Genomic DNA, 16,769 nt, shown 5'->3' on the forward strand with positions numbered 1-16,769 from the left:
GTACCACTCAGACACGTAGCGTGCCCTGTGCCATCTCCTTGCCTTCCTGACACGGGCTCTCTAACAGGCTGTGTTTGGGTGATATTCTGTTGGCCGGGCCTGTTCACATGTCTCCAGTGAGAGATCATAAAATCTCTTGTCAAATGCTTCGATGAAGTCCAAGTGCACCATGCCTACTTCGTTTCCCTCATTAAGCTGGCACACAAATGCATAACACTGGCAAAGAAATGAGCAGATCGACAAAACTTGTTTTTACCACACCAGTGCCAAGTGGCCATGGTTTCTCTTTCCCAGTGCTTAGAAAACAACACCCTTCACTGACAGCTACCCGTAGTCGCATGCGACCCACAGAAAGCTCACTGCCATGCATCTGGAGATTGTCTCTCTTCCCACAAAGCAGACTTATGTGTGTCTGTTTCCAAGTCTGGATGTCTTGATTTCCTTGATTCTGTAGAGAGATGCACAGATCATCTATTGCCCTTAGTCTAGAGAGCAATTTTACAAATTCCTCAGTATCTTTTCTTTTGAAAAGGTCTTCCTTCTCATGGAGACCTGCTGAGTGCCATGTTACTCGGGCTGTAATGAAGAGCAGAACGGAAGCCTCTGGAGAGTGCATAGACTAGATTGTTGTCTCTTTGCATAGAATCAGCATAGTGCTCTACAGATACCAAGTGTGGCCTGGAATAGTAATTGCACAGTGTCCTTCTCAGCCAGAGATTTCTAAAGGAATCAACTCCTAAACACTTCTTCTTCCTCCCCTCCATGCACGCTGATTATCTCTGGCATCACCAGCTTCCAAGAGATCTGAGTGAAAAACGCTACCAGACACTGAAAATGGACTTACCCACTTGCCCAAACCTGGGTAGTCATGCTCCGGATCAAAAAGGTGCTGGTTTAACTGGAATTCTCGACTGAACTCTGCCGTGTCAGGGACATTTTCTAGACACCCATCATCTGCTGTAGACAAAGGTTTTTGATAAATGGTCAGTGCATCTGTTGTTACTATAAATGTTAATTTATCAAAAACATCTAGACACACAAAGGTCATGGTATGTTCATATCAGGCACTTGAAGTCACATTCGCTCTGGGACCTGATCCCCCTGGTAGGGACTGCTCCAGAAGCAAAGACCTGTTGGCTGCTTCCCAAACCCGCTTCCCCTTTCTCCTTGGCACAAAGTAAAGCTAATTTTCCAGCCTGTCTTTGCAATAATGTGAAGTCGTATGCCTGAACCAATATCACGTAGGTAGAAGTGATGTACTCCACTTCGAGGCCTGTCCCCAAACCCTTCTTATGATGGTCCACTTTGCCCAGCTCTTCACCTTCTGCCTGTATGGATGCTGCCAGCCAGGGCAACTAGGGGCATCAAGAATCAAGACAGCAGAGCTATCTACCTCTATCATTTCTTTACCTCCCTGTGATAGGGCTTCAGATAAATGAAAACCACTATTTCTATTCTGAAGAACCACTAGAACAGGGTTTCTCAACCTTTGGGTCACAACCTATTTGGGGTTCAAATGGTCTTTTCACAGGGGTCACCTAAGACCATCGGAAAACACAGGTATTTCATCACAATTCATGACAGTAGCAAAATTGCAATTATATAGTAGCAACAAAAATCATTTATGGTTGGGGTTTACCACAATACAAGGAACTGAATTACAGGGTCGTACACAGCATTAGGAAGGTTGACAACCCCTGCACTGGAATGTTTCATTTGCTTCAAGGTCAAGTGTTTTCTTAAGTGATGTCCTTCCATTCTACATGAATCCCTTTGTTTCTCTTGGATGACATCTTCAGGAACCACTCCAGCACCTTCAGGCAGGTCTTGGTGCTGTGTATGACAGCAGCAGTGACTTAAGTTTTAGAGTGAGTCAGAGCAAAGCCTAATGGTCAAATCCCAGCACATGTGGGATCTACAGTTTCAGCTTTTTAAAGTTAACCTGGCTTCTCTTAACCAAGTGTTTACCTAGTTGCTCTAAGGAATAAATGAAGATATCCATGCATGGTACCATTGGCATGTCAGATGTCCATGCATGGTACCATTGGCATGCTAGATGTTTGCAGTATGTCCTTCTCTATCACCCGCCTTTGTTGCTTGAGTTTTGCTTTTGTTTTGAATGCTTTCACCAAGTGACCTACTCTCTAGCCCCAACTGGCCTCAACCACATAATCCTCCTGTCACTGCTTTCTGAGGGCAAGGATTACAGGAATACACCATACTACCCAGCCATGATGGCCCACTGAAGTGTACATCAGGGTTTCTGTTCAAACCCAAAGACAGCAGGTTATCTTTCCTAGCTTCTGTTTCCAATGTATTTTAAACAACACTTTTTTTTTATTAATTTATTCTTGTTACATCTCAATGTTTATCCCATCCCTTGTATCCTCCCATTCCTCCCCCCCCCCATTTTCCCATTATTCCCCTCCCCTATGACTGTTCCTGAGGGGGATTACGTCCCCCTATATATTCTCATAGGGTATCAAGTCTCTTCTTGGCTACTTGCTGTCCTTCCTCTGAGTGCCACCAGGTCTCCCCCTCCAGGGGACATGGTCAAATGTGAGGCACCAGAGTACGTGAGAAAGTCGTATCACACTCTCCACTCAACTGTGGAGAATATTCTGACCATTGGCTAGATCTGGGAAGGGGTTTAAAGTTTACCTCCTGTATTGTCCTTGGCTAGTGCCTTAGTTTGAGCGGGACCCCTGGGCCCAAATCTGCCTATCATATTGTTCTACTTTAAACAACACTTTTAAACATGGAAAACTAGGGGCAGAGATACATCTCAGGGCTTAAGTTCCTGCTTAGCATATGTGAGACCCTGGGATCAAGTTCCAGCATCATAGAGCGAAGTAGAGAAGCAAGGAGGGGAAACCACAAAGGTTGCAAAATTTTATGCAAGGTCGGGGTAGGAAAGACCCCCCCCCAACTCATTCGAAAGGTCTTGGCACTGCTGTGTGTTACAAATGGATAACAACCTGTTAAAGTCAATAATGAGAGGAAATCTATTTGCAATTAACCAGGTTGTCTAGCTCTTGGGATTGATCTGACATCTTTAGACACTCAGTGTGGCAGCCCTGACCGCAGAAGGCTAGTGTAGAAGTGTAATTAGTCATCCAAACAAATCCCAGTGTGACTCCCTGCTTCTCACTAAGCTATTTCTAAGCCTATATTTTGTGGAGAAGGGATACCAAGCAGAGTGGTCCGAAGGCAGCAGCTTTGCAACCTTTGAGGTAACTGCTTCCCAAGTACCTTTGAGTGTGCTGAGATTAAGCTACAGAAAGGGAGCCTTTTAGCGGAGGGGCTAAGATTTGGGGGCCTGATAATGTGCCCTAGATAACACTCTAGCCCTGTGGCCATATTAGATTCTAGGAGCCGCACTGCTCTGTGCAAGGAGAGGGGCGATGATTCAGATGAGAGCCTGGCAGAGAAGGGGCAACAGAGGTTCCATCCTTGGATCTCTCAACTGAGCTGTGCTGCATCATGGGTGATTCTAGTATTATGGGTGAGTCGAAGTAAGATGGGCTCGAGTCCTCTCCAAGTGTATCTCAACTCAACAAGTGTTTTCTTTTTCTTCTGTCTATCCATCTATCTTTCTTTCCTTCTTCCTTTCCTTTTTTCTTCTTTCTTATTTCTCCTTCCTTTCTCCTTTCTTTCTTTCTTTCTTTCTTTCTTTCTTTCTTTCTTTCTTTCTAGATTGCCAGTTGAGACAGAAAGACAATGTGCAGTATGTTAACTATATCAAAGGCAAAAGCAGATTCTGAGGCAGAGTCTAGTGCTGGGACCTCATCCACCTCTGTCTGCTTACTCGGGTTGCTCTGCTCTCAGTGTCCTAAGTGCATACGCAGAGTGCTATGTCACATGGGTCTTGCTCGTGATAACCCGGAAACTCCACTCCACATTTCTTTAAGGCATTGAGTGTGTCTTATTTTTATAGATGAGGAAACTGAAGCCTAAAGCAGTGATGCCATACTGTGGGTCAACCCTAGAACTCAGATCACTTGGCTCATACTCTAGGTCTTTTTTTTTTTTTTTTTTTTTTTTTTTTTTTTTGCCTTCTAACAGTTGATTTTAAACTTCAGTGTGCTGCAAGGTGGGTCACTACACAGACGGCTAGGTCCCAGGTTCCGTGTGCCTGATTCAGCCCAAGGATCTGCATTTCTAGTTTATGTTCAAATTCCCAGGTTAGGCTGCTCCTGCTGGCTTCAGGACCCACTTTAAAAAACCTCTGTGCTACACTCTATCTTATCAACTTTTCTAGACCCCCACAGTCTGAGCTGGTATTTCTTCCTTCTCATCCAAAACCCTAGAAGCGAGTCAAAGGTGGCTGATGGGTTTGATGCCAGCCAGTGACTCAGAATTTCCTCTCATCCGGGGCCAGCCTCACCACCCTGGCTCAGTCATATCCAACTCCCATGTTGGGTGGAGCAACATGGGAGCTCTGTGCTTCAGGGAAGAGAGACGCCTTACCCTAAATAAAAAGAGGAATGTTCTTCAGAGAGAATCCACACTGTAGCTAGGGCCACAATTTCCACTTACCACCCGTTGTAACCCAAGGCTGCATTCCTTACCAGTTTTCCCAAGAGGACAGGGATTTGGAGGGTCTGGGTAACCTTGATCCTCACTGAAGTCCTTAGGAATGTTGTCGCCAGTCAACTCTGCCACTATGTTGGGGATGTTGCCAAAAGGTCCAAGGTGCTGAAGACCCTCGTGAGCTCCCCCTGCAGTGGGAAGAAACATCTACTCAGCAGACCAGACAGAGAGAGCACTGTTCTTAGTGACAAGGGAAACAACAAATGTTTCCTGTCTTCTTGAGGTTTTGAATTTAGGGGCAGAAATGGACACCCAGTGGACACCAATCATTTCCTCAGAGTGTAAATTGTGAATGGTGTGCATAGAACTGCTAAGACAGCATTATGGAGCTTGGGGGCCATTCAGTTCCATGTAGCTGGTGGGATGACTGGGTCCCTGGATGCTCACATAGGAAGCTGGGTATAGACTTGGGTGGGAATGAGGGGACACACAAGGAGGCGATTGTCACAGAGGCCTAACAGATGAAAAGACTATAATGGAGGAAACTTAAAGGAAAAAACTCACTAACATCCTGCCAACCTAGCTTAACAACTCAAAATTTGATTGCTCCAATTGTTCTCTTCTGGATAGTTTTTTTTTTTTTTTCCTGCATAAATCTTTACAGGAGCTAGAGCAACTGCTCAGTGGTTAAGAGTGCTTGCTGCTCTTCCAGGGGATCTGAGTTTGGTTCTCTGTGGTCAGCAGTGGCAACTACCTGTAACTCCAGTTCTAGAGATCTGACACCCTCTTGTGGCAATAGTGGGCACCCACACTCATGTGCATACACACACATATAAATGCAAGAACAATTTAAAATATCTAATCATTTTATTTCATATGAAAATCACAATCATCTTTCCATTTGTCTGCCTGTGCTCCATTTCTGTACTCATGAAAAAACAATGTGTTTTATATCCAATCAGTGAACCACGACACAATAACTAGTCTCCAATTGTGAGACACTTGGTATTTCCCAATTTATTTTAGGTCCTTAATTTTTTCCATATTTTGGATTAATTTTCTTCAGGATAAGTTCCCAGAAGTAAGTAAAATTACTAGGTCAAAGGCTATAAACATTTTTACAGCTCATGATATTGTACTGCCAATTTTTTTTCACAAGGAGGTACTAATTTAAATATCACCAAAACACACGAGTAGCACATTTACAGCACCCTCACTAGCATCGGATTTCATAAAAATAATATTTCATATTTTTCTTGCTCATTTAAATGGGTTTGACTGCCAAATCAATCAAATATCTTCCATATGTTTACTTACTGTTTTTTTTTATGACTTGTCTGTTTATGCTTCTAGAATTATAATGTTTCTCTTATCAATTTGTACAAACATTTCACTTAATAAAGATATCAGGCCTTTGTCACATTCTCTGCAAACATTTCCCCCCATATTGTCTGACTTTGAATGCTGGTTGCTATTATAATATTTTGCTAACATAAGTTTTTAATATTTGCACAGTCCGAGTCGTTTTTAGCTCTCCTTTGCGATTTCTTTTTATCTGTCTAGACTTGTAAAATCATTGCCTCTTCAGGGTGATGACCAACATTTGGATATTTCTTTTAGTTTACTTTTAAAAAAAATTAACTCTCTAATTCATTGTTTGTTTTAGCATGTTTAAAACAGATAACCTATCATCCCGTTTCATTTGCCCAATAATTGTCCATCCCTATATCTTTCATGCCGGCAACAGACTTCTAAGTGCCTTGCTCATGCACAGACACAGCAGTGAGTCACAAGTTCTCATGCATAGCTTGTTTTACGGTGCCTACAACAGCCTTTTGACTATGGACTTCTTCACTCATTCTACCATTGACATCTTACTAGATGAAGATGCTTTCTTTTCCCAGATCGTTCCTTTGGAAGACTATATTTTTCAGCTTTGTAGGGACAATGGTGCACCTCCTTCACAGCACATTAATCTATGTACCAGGGGCTCATAGATGTTCATGGGGGGGGGGGTCTACTCTAAATCAAAGGATGACCTGCTGTGCATGAAACTACAGCTGAATTTGGGGAATACAACCTTATCGTTCCATGTCCATGAAAAGTGTGTCCTTCCTTGCCCACTTCCTTTTTAGCCAAACCCACTCCTCTTTGGATAGGGACATTGTTTTCTTTGGGATTCTAAACGTATCCAAGTAGGATCATCATGGGTAGACCTTTGTGTCTACCTTTCTGAGGTTTTTCCACCACTATTTCTGTTATGTGTGACTAAAATTTAAGCCTAAAGTGACAAACTTAGCTCTGAAATCCAGGCATTGCCAACACTCTGGGTTACTTTGTTTGTGCTTGTATTGTATTTCATTGTTCTGCAATTAGAGTGGATGTCTACAAAATTTATATATTTGAAAAAATTGTTGGGCCTGGAGAAATGGCTCAGTAGTTAAGATCACTGGTAGGTCTTCCAGAAGACCCTGGTTTTATTGTCAGTACCCACACAGTGGTTCACAACTATCTATAAGTCCAGTCCTAAGGCATCCAAAACACTCTTCTAGCCTCTGTGGGCATTGTGCATACATTGAATACAGACACACATGCAGGCAGAACTCTCATACATATAAAATAAAAATAAAGGTAAAAAAAACTTTGCTGGGCCTGGTAGTGCATGCCTTTAATTCCAGCAATTGGAAGGCAGAGGCAGGTAGATCTCTGAAACTGAGACCAGCCTGTTCTACAGTGTAAGTTCGAGGACAGATAGGGCTACATAGAGAAACCTGTCTCAAAAAAAATCCAAACAAACAAACAAGGTATTTCTTTTGTGCACCACTATAACTCTGTGAATACTTAAAATAAGCTATTTTATGTAACTCATAAGCAGATATAGCTAATATGACTAATAAGTATCAGTCAGTCTCTTATTGCTTACTATTTTCTGTTACCACTGTGATGTTATGTTAGTTGATGTGGCCAAGGGAATAAATTCTCCATTTTAATTCTGTTAGTTATTGGCTTAAAAATCTGTAAATCGCACTTTGGCTTGTAATTCTGTTCTTAGCTTGCAACTCTTGTCCCACTGATTTGGTCTGTCTTTATTTTTTAACCATTCTGGATCTTCATAAGGCGTTCTCCAAGTCACACAAGGGTAGCGACTTTCACAAGTGCTCTTGGGATGCTTGCTTGTTTTTCCAAATTAACCTCCAAACTGCAAAGGTTAAACCAACGGATCAGTGCATTTGGTATTGATATGCTTGAAACTTAGTATAATCCTGGCACTGTAGTCACCGCCGTGCTTGTTACAGGGCATGCTCTCTGGTGTGTCAATACATGTCTCTGCTTTTGAAAGCACCCTCAAATTAGGTGCCAGGAATTATCCGACTTGGCTCAGAAGGAACGCATGTCTTAATGCTCCATTAGTAATTAACGAAGGAAGCAAACACAGTTTCCCTTATGGAAGGCCTGCCAGAGCTCTGTTTACCTCTGTGCACCGGTGCCATTTAAATGAATGTAGCACTTGTTGGGTAGCAACAGATGTTTAGAACCAGGTAGATATATTAAAATACGGAGTCTTTTCAAACCATGCTTAATGATATCGAATTCAGATGCACTCACTGAGCCAGTAACTGTGGGGGACATGTAAATGTCAAAGATGCTGTCTTGTGCACCTCTACAAAATAACTTTAAAAGTGGTGGCGTATGCAATCAAATGCTATCTTTCTGATTCATTCTACTGTTTAGGTCTGCTACAGCCCAGGCTAAATCAGCCAAAACACTGCGATACTACCAGGTCTGCTTGCTCCACTTACCTAAGTCTCCTTCACTCTCTTACATCAACCAAACACGTGTTCAAAGGTCATTAATCAATTTATATTACTTATTGAACACACTCTATGGATCAAGGCTTAGACAAAACCAAAATATTCGGATTGAGTATCAGAGGGTGGGGTGTTTTGAATAAGAAAAGCCCCCATAGGCTCATGGATTTGAATTAGGGGGTTGAGTCCTTGTTGAAGGAAGTGTATGCCTCACTGGAGGTGGGGTTTGAGGTTTTTCAAAATCCCAAGCCAGACCCAGTGGCTCTCTCTTCCTCTTCCCTGCGTCTGGATGTAGAACTCTCAGCTATGTCTCCAGCTCCATGTCTGCCTGCATGCCACCACGCCTCCCACCATGGTGATAGTGGACTAAACCTCTGACACTGTAAGCAAGTGCCAATTAAATGTCTTCTTTTGTAAGAGTTGCTGTGGTCATGGTGCCCTTCATGGCAATAGAACACTAAGACAGGGGGTCAGCTGTTAAACAGACTGTTGTGGGTGCTGTTTTTATTGAGTTCTAGGGATACAAAAGAGGAAGCAATGTGTGCAATGCAGCCTGTTGTAACGCATGTTTCTTGTGGCTGGGAAGCAAAAGGAAGTCACCATCATAGAGAGAAGTATGCAGCCCAGTCCAGGGGGCACGAAGGACTTTCTGCAGCAAACAACACACCAATTGTTTCATTAGTGCCACAGAACATGAGACACTGAGCGTGTGGTTTCTCTTCAGTATACTTGGTTATTCAAAATTAACACAGCAAAGCTATGCAGAATAACAAGGTATACAGTCCAGTGTGGTTAGGCATGGCAAAGGCATCATGGCATTACCATGCTGGGGTCAACTGGAAGGAAGCTAAGAAGGCCTGCTTTCAGAATGCTGCCAAGGCTCAGGAGGGAAATAGCAAGGACTGGTATCAAGATGGCCATAACACGGCTTGAAATGAGGCTTACTTAGAGCAATGTACATGAGAGAGACAAGTCAGGTGTCTTTGAAGTTTGCAAAGGGTAGTGACCTGATGGTTAGAGAAAACACCATTGGTAAACACAGGATTTCTTTGTTTACATCTTTGAAATTACTTCAGATAATTAATTCTAACCTATGGTGAGACATTATGTGTTTCCACCCACCCCTGTAGCACTCTACAAATATCTCTGAAAGAAATGAGAAATACCTAGTTCTTGTCAACAAGTTTTAAGGCCAGTTCTATCTGTATAAAGTTTATGTAGTAAAAAAATGTAGTACCAGACCACTATTTCCAAAATCTAAATAATACAGATTCAGAGGCAGATTTGTGTGTGTGTGTGTGTGTGTGTGTGTGTGTGTGTGTGTGTGTGTGTGTGTGTGTTGTCACAGCAGTGGCATTTTATTTAGTTGTAATTAATGTAATCTAGGACTTTGAGTGGGTGGGTGGAAGGGGTGTAAAAAAAAAAAAAAAACCAGCCAAAGGCCGCCTGAGTTGGACTGATCTGTATCAGAGCCTGTCTTTGGCAGGGTTATCATAGCAGTGATGAAACACCATGACCAAAAGCAGATTGGGGAAGGAAGGGTTTGTCTGGCTTACACTTTCTTATCACAGTTCATCACTGAAGGAAGTAGGACAGGAACTCAAACTGGGCAGGAATCTGGAGGTAGGAGCTGATGCAGAGACCATGGAGGGGTGCTGCTTACTGGCTTGCTCCTTGAGGCTTGTTCAGCCTGCTTTCTTAGAGAACCCAGGACCACAGCTCATGGGTGGCCCCACCCACAATAGGCTAAGGCCTCCCACACCAATCACTAATTAAGAAAATGCTCCACAGCCTTGCCCAGAGGTCCATCTTGTGGAGTCATTTTCTCAGGTAAGGATCCCTCTTCCATGCCTACTCTAGCTTATGGCAAGTTGACATAACACTATCCAGCACAGAGCTTTTGGATTCTCCATCAGATTCTGCCTCTCTTTCAAGCACAACCTACTCTCTCCTGCATCCCCATCCCAAGCTTTTTTCCTGGAGTCTCCTCCTCTGTGTGTACCCTTTCAGGATTCCTGGTTTCAGCCTCTCCCTAGATTCAGCTACCTGACCTACTTCCATTCCCTGATTTCCATCCAATACACTTGTCCATCTCAATATAGCAACAATGGCAAGAAATGTCACTCAGAGTCCAGTACGTCCAAATCTCATTGACCTGGAATGACATTTCTCCTGGTTAATTAAAACTGTTTTTAGCATCTAATTCACTTTCATATTTAAGTTATTTGGGCTAGTTGTCCATATGCAATAAGTGAAATGATAAAAACTGAGTACCAGTAAATCCCCCAGTTTCGTCTAGCCTTCACCAGGGATGGGCTTTCTGGTGCACTGAAGGAATCATAAGGTTTCCTTGAGTAGATCTATAGTATTACACAGTATTCTGAAGTCATCTGACTCTCCATGGGCAAACTCCAGAGTGAGGCTTCCCATTGCAGTGTTTTATCTCTCGCTGCTGGAGAGGATGAATCTCCACTTGGTATCCAGATGGCTGGAGAATCCTTATTAAGGTCAATATTCATTCATCTAGTCACTCAAAGAAAACGTGTTCCTGTGAATTTTAGGCAGACATTTTAAATCGTATCTTTGGGAATACGGCTTGGCCTTTTTATAATAATTTTGGAATATCGCTGCTATAAAATGACTATAAAGTGACATAGTGTTCTCCATTATAAAGCACACAACAAGAGAACTCTACTAAATGGTCCCAGCTGCGTTATAAAGTCCCTGTCTCATCCTTCTTAGAAGCTATTAATCCTAGCCACACCACACCCTTTTTGTAATAATCACGTGAATAAAATTAAAGTGGGCTTAGGCAACACAAGTCCCTGTCCCTATTTTTCTTTACCAGGGATGGCACATAGGTGCAGATTGCCATGCAGCAGGCAAAGGGCAGGGCCTAAGCTTGGGTATCTTAGATTTCCAGGTTAATGCTCTTGTCACTGGGACTTCAGTGGCAACAGTTAAAACATACATCCACGTTTCTTAGAATAGTGAATAAACTAAGATTGCATTAGCTCTGAGAGCACCCTGGGATGTTACTCTTGCTTCCTAGAAGCTAACGTGCCCAGTGTGGCTACTGAGTGTGTTTGTAAAGTCACTTGAGATTTGGGGGTAAGGGAGCTGCAGGTGCAATGACATCTCTTGGTTTAAAGCTGTGCTCTGGGTAAAAAAGGCACTCTCATTTTCACAGGAAAGCACCTCTGGCGCCACTTCATGCTCCAAGGAGTCCTATAGACTGGGTAGTAAAACATGTCCCTTGCCAGTAAAGTCCCAAGGTAGCAGTGATGTTCTTCGGAGAATCTGATCTCATCACACCAAGACACAAAAGCTTTTCCCAGCTGGACCACTTGGAACCGTCTCCATAGTGATTGATGCTGGTCAGAAGCATGAACAAATAGGGCCTGGCCTCCCCTCCTTCCGTCCATCACCCCAACCTCTGTTTGGGGTCGTATTATAATTTCAATAGTTCCCAAGCACCTTTTTTTATCTTGTGGAGGGCTCTAGTGAGCTCAGTAGGACAAGGGTTACTTCTCTTGAAGAGAATTCTAGAGTATGGTTACTTGCCTAAAGCCTTCAGCAAGTTTCTAGTCTGCCATCTTGTAGCTTGAGGCTCTAGCATGGTTTCTGCTCTGAAAGACACCAGGAGGATGTTGCGGGGCCACGTGCTTCCCACTGGCTTTTTAAAGATTAGCGTTGAACAACAGTGGCAGGAAGACTTGTCAGAATAACTGGGGTCTCTAGCTCCCTCGGGGGACCCAAATACGTCAGTGACCTGGGGGCTGGCTTCCCACTGTGGAGCAGAAACCCTTTGAGATGAGAAGCCAGCCTCTGTCTGCGCTCCCGCAGTTCCTCCGTGTCTGATTGCCGCCTCATGCCAGAAGACTCAGCGTGTCCAGACGGAACCCTGCCCTGCAGACTTTGCCTCGCAATTTGGTAACACCCTGACAAGCTTGCAGCCAGCAGGGTTCTACCGGTGCCCCTCGCCCCATGCCGAGGCTGTCTGTGGAGTCATGTAGCTGGGCATCAGTACTGGGCAATAAAGGAGAATTGTGGCGGGGCAGCCTGGTGCCAAGGAGCTAGTCACCCACCTCATAAAAGGGGAGTTCCGTGAGGAGAGTCTGGCAAGGAGAGAGCGTAGACTCTTCAATACCAGCCATTCAGTGGAAGGGAAAGGATCCAGCAGTTTTCACTTATGTTGCCACAAGCTGCAGGCACTAAAAATACACTTCCCTGCTGTCCTGGGTTCCTCCAGTGTCTCTGTCCATAACGTAGGAAGCCATCAGCCACTTTCTTTTGTCAGTGTCTGGGAGACGGGAACAACCACATAACTGTTCTAAAGAGGGCCAGGCTTCGTATTCTTTTTCCTTTATTTTTCTTTTCACAGTCTTCAGAGAGGGAGCTGAAGGTGCAAGAGAGACCTTCCCTATAGAAATAGTGAGTACGTGAGGAAAGAAATGGAGGCTCTCAGCCTACAACTAGGACAGAGGGAAGTGAAGTGGGTAGAGGCATGAGAGTGCTCTTTCTTGAGACCACAGACCAGGCAAGGAAGGTGAGGAGGAGGCTGGACACTGTCCATGAGAAGCATTACAAGACAGGAGAGGCCACTGAGAAGGGCCTGTGTTTGAGGAGCACTGTGGGGCTTACTCAGGAAAGTCTCCTTTGCTCTGAAAGTTTAGAAATTTTGTGCTGTCCTCCGCCCCCCTCCCCACCCTCAACTTGATATAAACACAGAGCGGGGGAGGAGGAGGGAGATAGGAGAAAGATTTCTGCCGAGACATGAGTATTCTAACATTCAGGCATATTTATGAAAAGCCCCTAGTTTCTTTAGCTCAGAAGCCATAGACAACAGAACCCCTGTTTAGGAAGAACCGTTATCAATTCCTGATGTTTGGGGACTGGCTTCAAGCACACCTGCTACCATACCGTGTCGTTCCTTAACCTCCCAGTTGGATCTCAGTTTCTTCTGGTCTAACGTGGGAATGAGATGCTTGCAGGACAATGAAACCAGGCACTACGTATTATACACAACGCTCACCTAGGTGCTCTGGCTGACTACGAACACTCAACTATGAGCTGCCTTTTACTATGCACCCACCATTTCCCAACGCCACAATTCAAAGAGCCACAATGAACTGTCCTACATATCCTTCACTTTAAAGGTCTTGAGGCTTAGAGCCATAGCAGCCCAAGACAGTTGGAACAGTTTGATGACATCTATGAACCTTTACCAGTTAAAACTAGTTAATAGTTGAGCTCATTCTAATCATTGCTCTCAAAGCCGTCATCCCGAAACCTACTTATGCTTCTCTCAAGGAGCCTGCCCTCTAGTGGAAGGGGACAAAAGATGTCAGCGTGGGCAAATGACTGATGGGAGCACCCACTGTGAGCACGTGGAGGAAGAGAGATGTGTTTCTAGCATGAGGAAGTGAGCTTACCACCCTTCACTCTTCAACATGGATTCTGCAGACTCCATCTTCTCCGCCTTATTAGCGAATGTTTATAATGGGCAGGGCTTATGCTGCAATGACTGCATTCCTTAGACTCATGCCATGTGATCCCAAAGCACACAACATGTAGTGAATCAGGAAAACAAAGGAAGGATTTTTATCTATGCCCACTTGGCTCGTCCTTGATTTGCCTCAGGGCAGGGACTGGCCTAGGCAGTTGGCTTACAGTCCTTGAACCCCACCTTCAAGTTCAAGTCTGGCCCTTCACAAGTTCAGCCCCATAAGCCCACATGGAGAGTTCTGCATTGGAGTCTGACTGATCCATAAGTGAAACTGATCCTTCAGATGCTTTGGGTTGAGAAGCATTTGTTTTCATTCCTCTTTTTTTTTTTCTTCTTCTGCCTTCTCCTCCTCATACTAGGATCTAAAACCCTTAGCCTCATTTGAGAGCAGAGGTTACAAGAGCTACTTGGAGGCAGGCGAGCATTGAAGGCAGAAATGAGGAGCCTGGGTGCACTGTATTTGAAGGCTCCACATCTCCATGTGGTCCCAATTTAGGATCCCTGGCTAAGTTGTTTACTTTAGAAAAGCTTTTTAGTTCACTTTTAAGGTATTTTGCTTAGACATTGCTTGCTTTTCAAAAGAAGAAAATGTCTTTTTTTTTTTTTTCTTCACCAAAGTGCATTTGTTTTGGCTGTTTACTCAATTGCCAAAGTTCAAATTTTATTCTATGAATTCAATTTCATGAAGCCACCATGAGCCTTGCCTCTCTCAATACATACATACAAAACACAAAGAATAAAACAGAATAATTTGGACATGAGATTGTTTCTAGGAGACTTGAGAGCCTGGTAGGTTTGAGAAAAGCCATTTTGAATAACTTGCAGAAAGGCTTCTAGCTCCTTCATGTACTTCATATTTGCTGTCTGAAATAAAGGATCAATTCATAGCATTACAGAGGCCAAGCAGACCTTTATACTGAGGTGAAGGGCCCATTTTTGATGCTTTAAGAATTTTATTCTGATTCCAGTGAAACTATGTGCCCCACCACAGTAGAACCCATGTTAACCTATCAGTCATACTTGAAAATAAAATGGCGCATCCATTGTGCAGGTGGTTGGGACTAGGTGAGGACACAGGAGACACTAGAAAGGAGATTGTGCTGCGACTGAGTGTGCAAGCATCTGGATTCACCTGCAGCTGCACTTTGCTTTCTGAAGCTGCCCCTTATCATGACACCCTTTGCCCAGAGATGTTTTGTCCTGCAGGCCTAGTGTCATATACCACATTAATGGGAATCTGCATTTTAAAAGACTTCTAAGGTGATCTGATGTCAAAGTGCTAATGTGATGAGAATAGATAGATACAAGATTCCAAGAGAATGGATATGACTCTCTAACCAGGACCCAGAGTCCTTTCATGGGCTCTACCCAGGTTCCACTTTCCAGCTAGCCTAGACTTCTAAAGGGAAGCAGGCCACAAGGAACATGTAATCAAGACAGAGTGAAAACACAGTGGCATAGAATGGACATGAGAGGTGCCAAGGCCTAGCATTGTTGTCCCAGCCCATCATCTCATCTGCCAGCTACCTTAGAGTACTAAGCCCCACACCAGCATAGACTAGGGACAAACAGCTTGGAAAAATAATCATTCCACAATGTCAGTATCCATCCCTGACCCCCCAACCCTTGTCTTCAGTGTAAGACAAGTGTCTCAGTGTGGGTCCTGGAAGGCCTTTGAGTCATGGCAGAGTACCTTAAGTTGACCTTACCAAGTAGTAACAGCATTAATTAGCGGTGTTCTGTTTCCTCTCTCCACCCAAAGCTGCTGTAGATAAGTATCCTTTGTAAACTGCTAACACAAACATTTATTTTGGACAAACGGAACATTCTTTTCTATTTCTGAGTTTTAGCAGATATCGCCATTAAAAAAAAAAAAAAAATCTGTCCTGCAGAGAAGAGTAGGGAGAGCACGTGATGTGTGCGCTATGGGGAGAGATGCCTAAAATAAATCCTCTACCAAGCTTTGGTGATCTCTCTAGTTTTGATCTTCTGGCTTTTTCCATTTCCACAAACATTCCCAATGTCTTCCTTTTTGCAGCTATGTAATCTCAGCCTGGCAATTGTCACTAGGTGTAAAACAGCAACAAAACAAACAAAATGGCTAGGTTTCTGTCATTTGCCAATTATATGTCAGGCTGGATCTGGGACTCAAAGGCACATGACAGGAAACACATTTGAAAGGTATCACAAAGGTGGGTGCAGGGTATGTGGACTTCAAGCTATTAAGGCCAGAAGAGGGAAGGCAGGCAGGACACAGTCAGCAGAGAGAGCTCTCCTTACAGGCAAAACGTGCCTTAGCTAATCTTTTTGATTTCTCTTTTATCTACACATGATAATAATGGCAATTCAAGTTCATAAATAACAGAGGACTTACACTTAAGATTGCCAGGAAACTCTCCATCCGCCATGCTAATCAAGACTGTAACTAGGGTTCCCAAGGAAGATCAACCTCGGCCTGGGGGAGTTATAGTCTCTCTATATTTTGGAATAATATATTGAGACATTGCCTGGCAGTAATATAATGCAAACCTCATATATAATTGAAACTTGTCTAGTAGCTTCATCTCAGAAGCAAAAATAAGAGGTGAAACTAAATTTTAATAATTCATTTTAATCTATCTCAATATATCCCAATTGCTGTTATTCAACCTACAATCGATATAAAAACAACTGCTGAGATGTTTTCGTTCTATTTCTATACCATCTTCAATATATTCTATGTAGCTTGCACTTGGGGAATTTTGCAATGCAAATGAGCCCTAAGGCCCACGCTTAGAAGTGACACATTGTGTTTGGAGTGGACAGGCATGCAGAGAAAGCTGCCCTAGGCTCCGAAAGCACAACCTCTGTAGTCTGGCTGCTTGAGTTTGAGTCTTGGCTCCATCAGACTGGCTGAGTGATCTCATGTGTAAAATGAA

The 16,769-nt window shown here is 43.5% G+C and overlaps 1 protein-coding gene across 3 annotated transcripts in view; it reads right to left on the reverse strand.

Annotated features, from left to right (window-relative positions):
* LOC127188007 (neuroendocrine protein 7B2) overlaps positions 1–16,769 on the reverse strand; it is a 66,751-nt gene that overhangs the window by 10,960 nt on the left and 39,022 nt on the right. For 2 of the 3 annotated variants that reach the window (XM_051144342.1, XM_051144340.1), the window contains 2 exons: positions 4,572–4,721; positions 845–954 (listed from right to left, as the gene is read on the reverse strand). In XM_051144342.1, coding sequence (XP_051000299.1) covers positions 845–954; positions 4,572–4,721 — 260 coding nt within the window. Of the gene's footprint in view, positions 1–844; positions 958–4,571; positions 4,722–16,769 lie in introns of all 3 variants that reach the window. The other variant, XM_051144339.1, reaches the window with a different exon arrangement.

Source organism: Acomys russatus, chromosome 4, assembly GCF_903995435.1.
Source record: "Acomys russatus chromosome 4, mAcoRus1.1, whole genome shotgun sequence".
Lineage (NCBI taxonomy): Eukaryota > Metazoa > Chordata > Mammalia > Rodentia > Muridae > Acomys > Acomys russatus.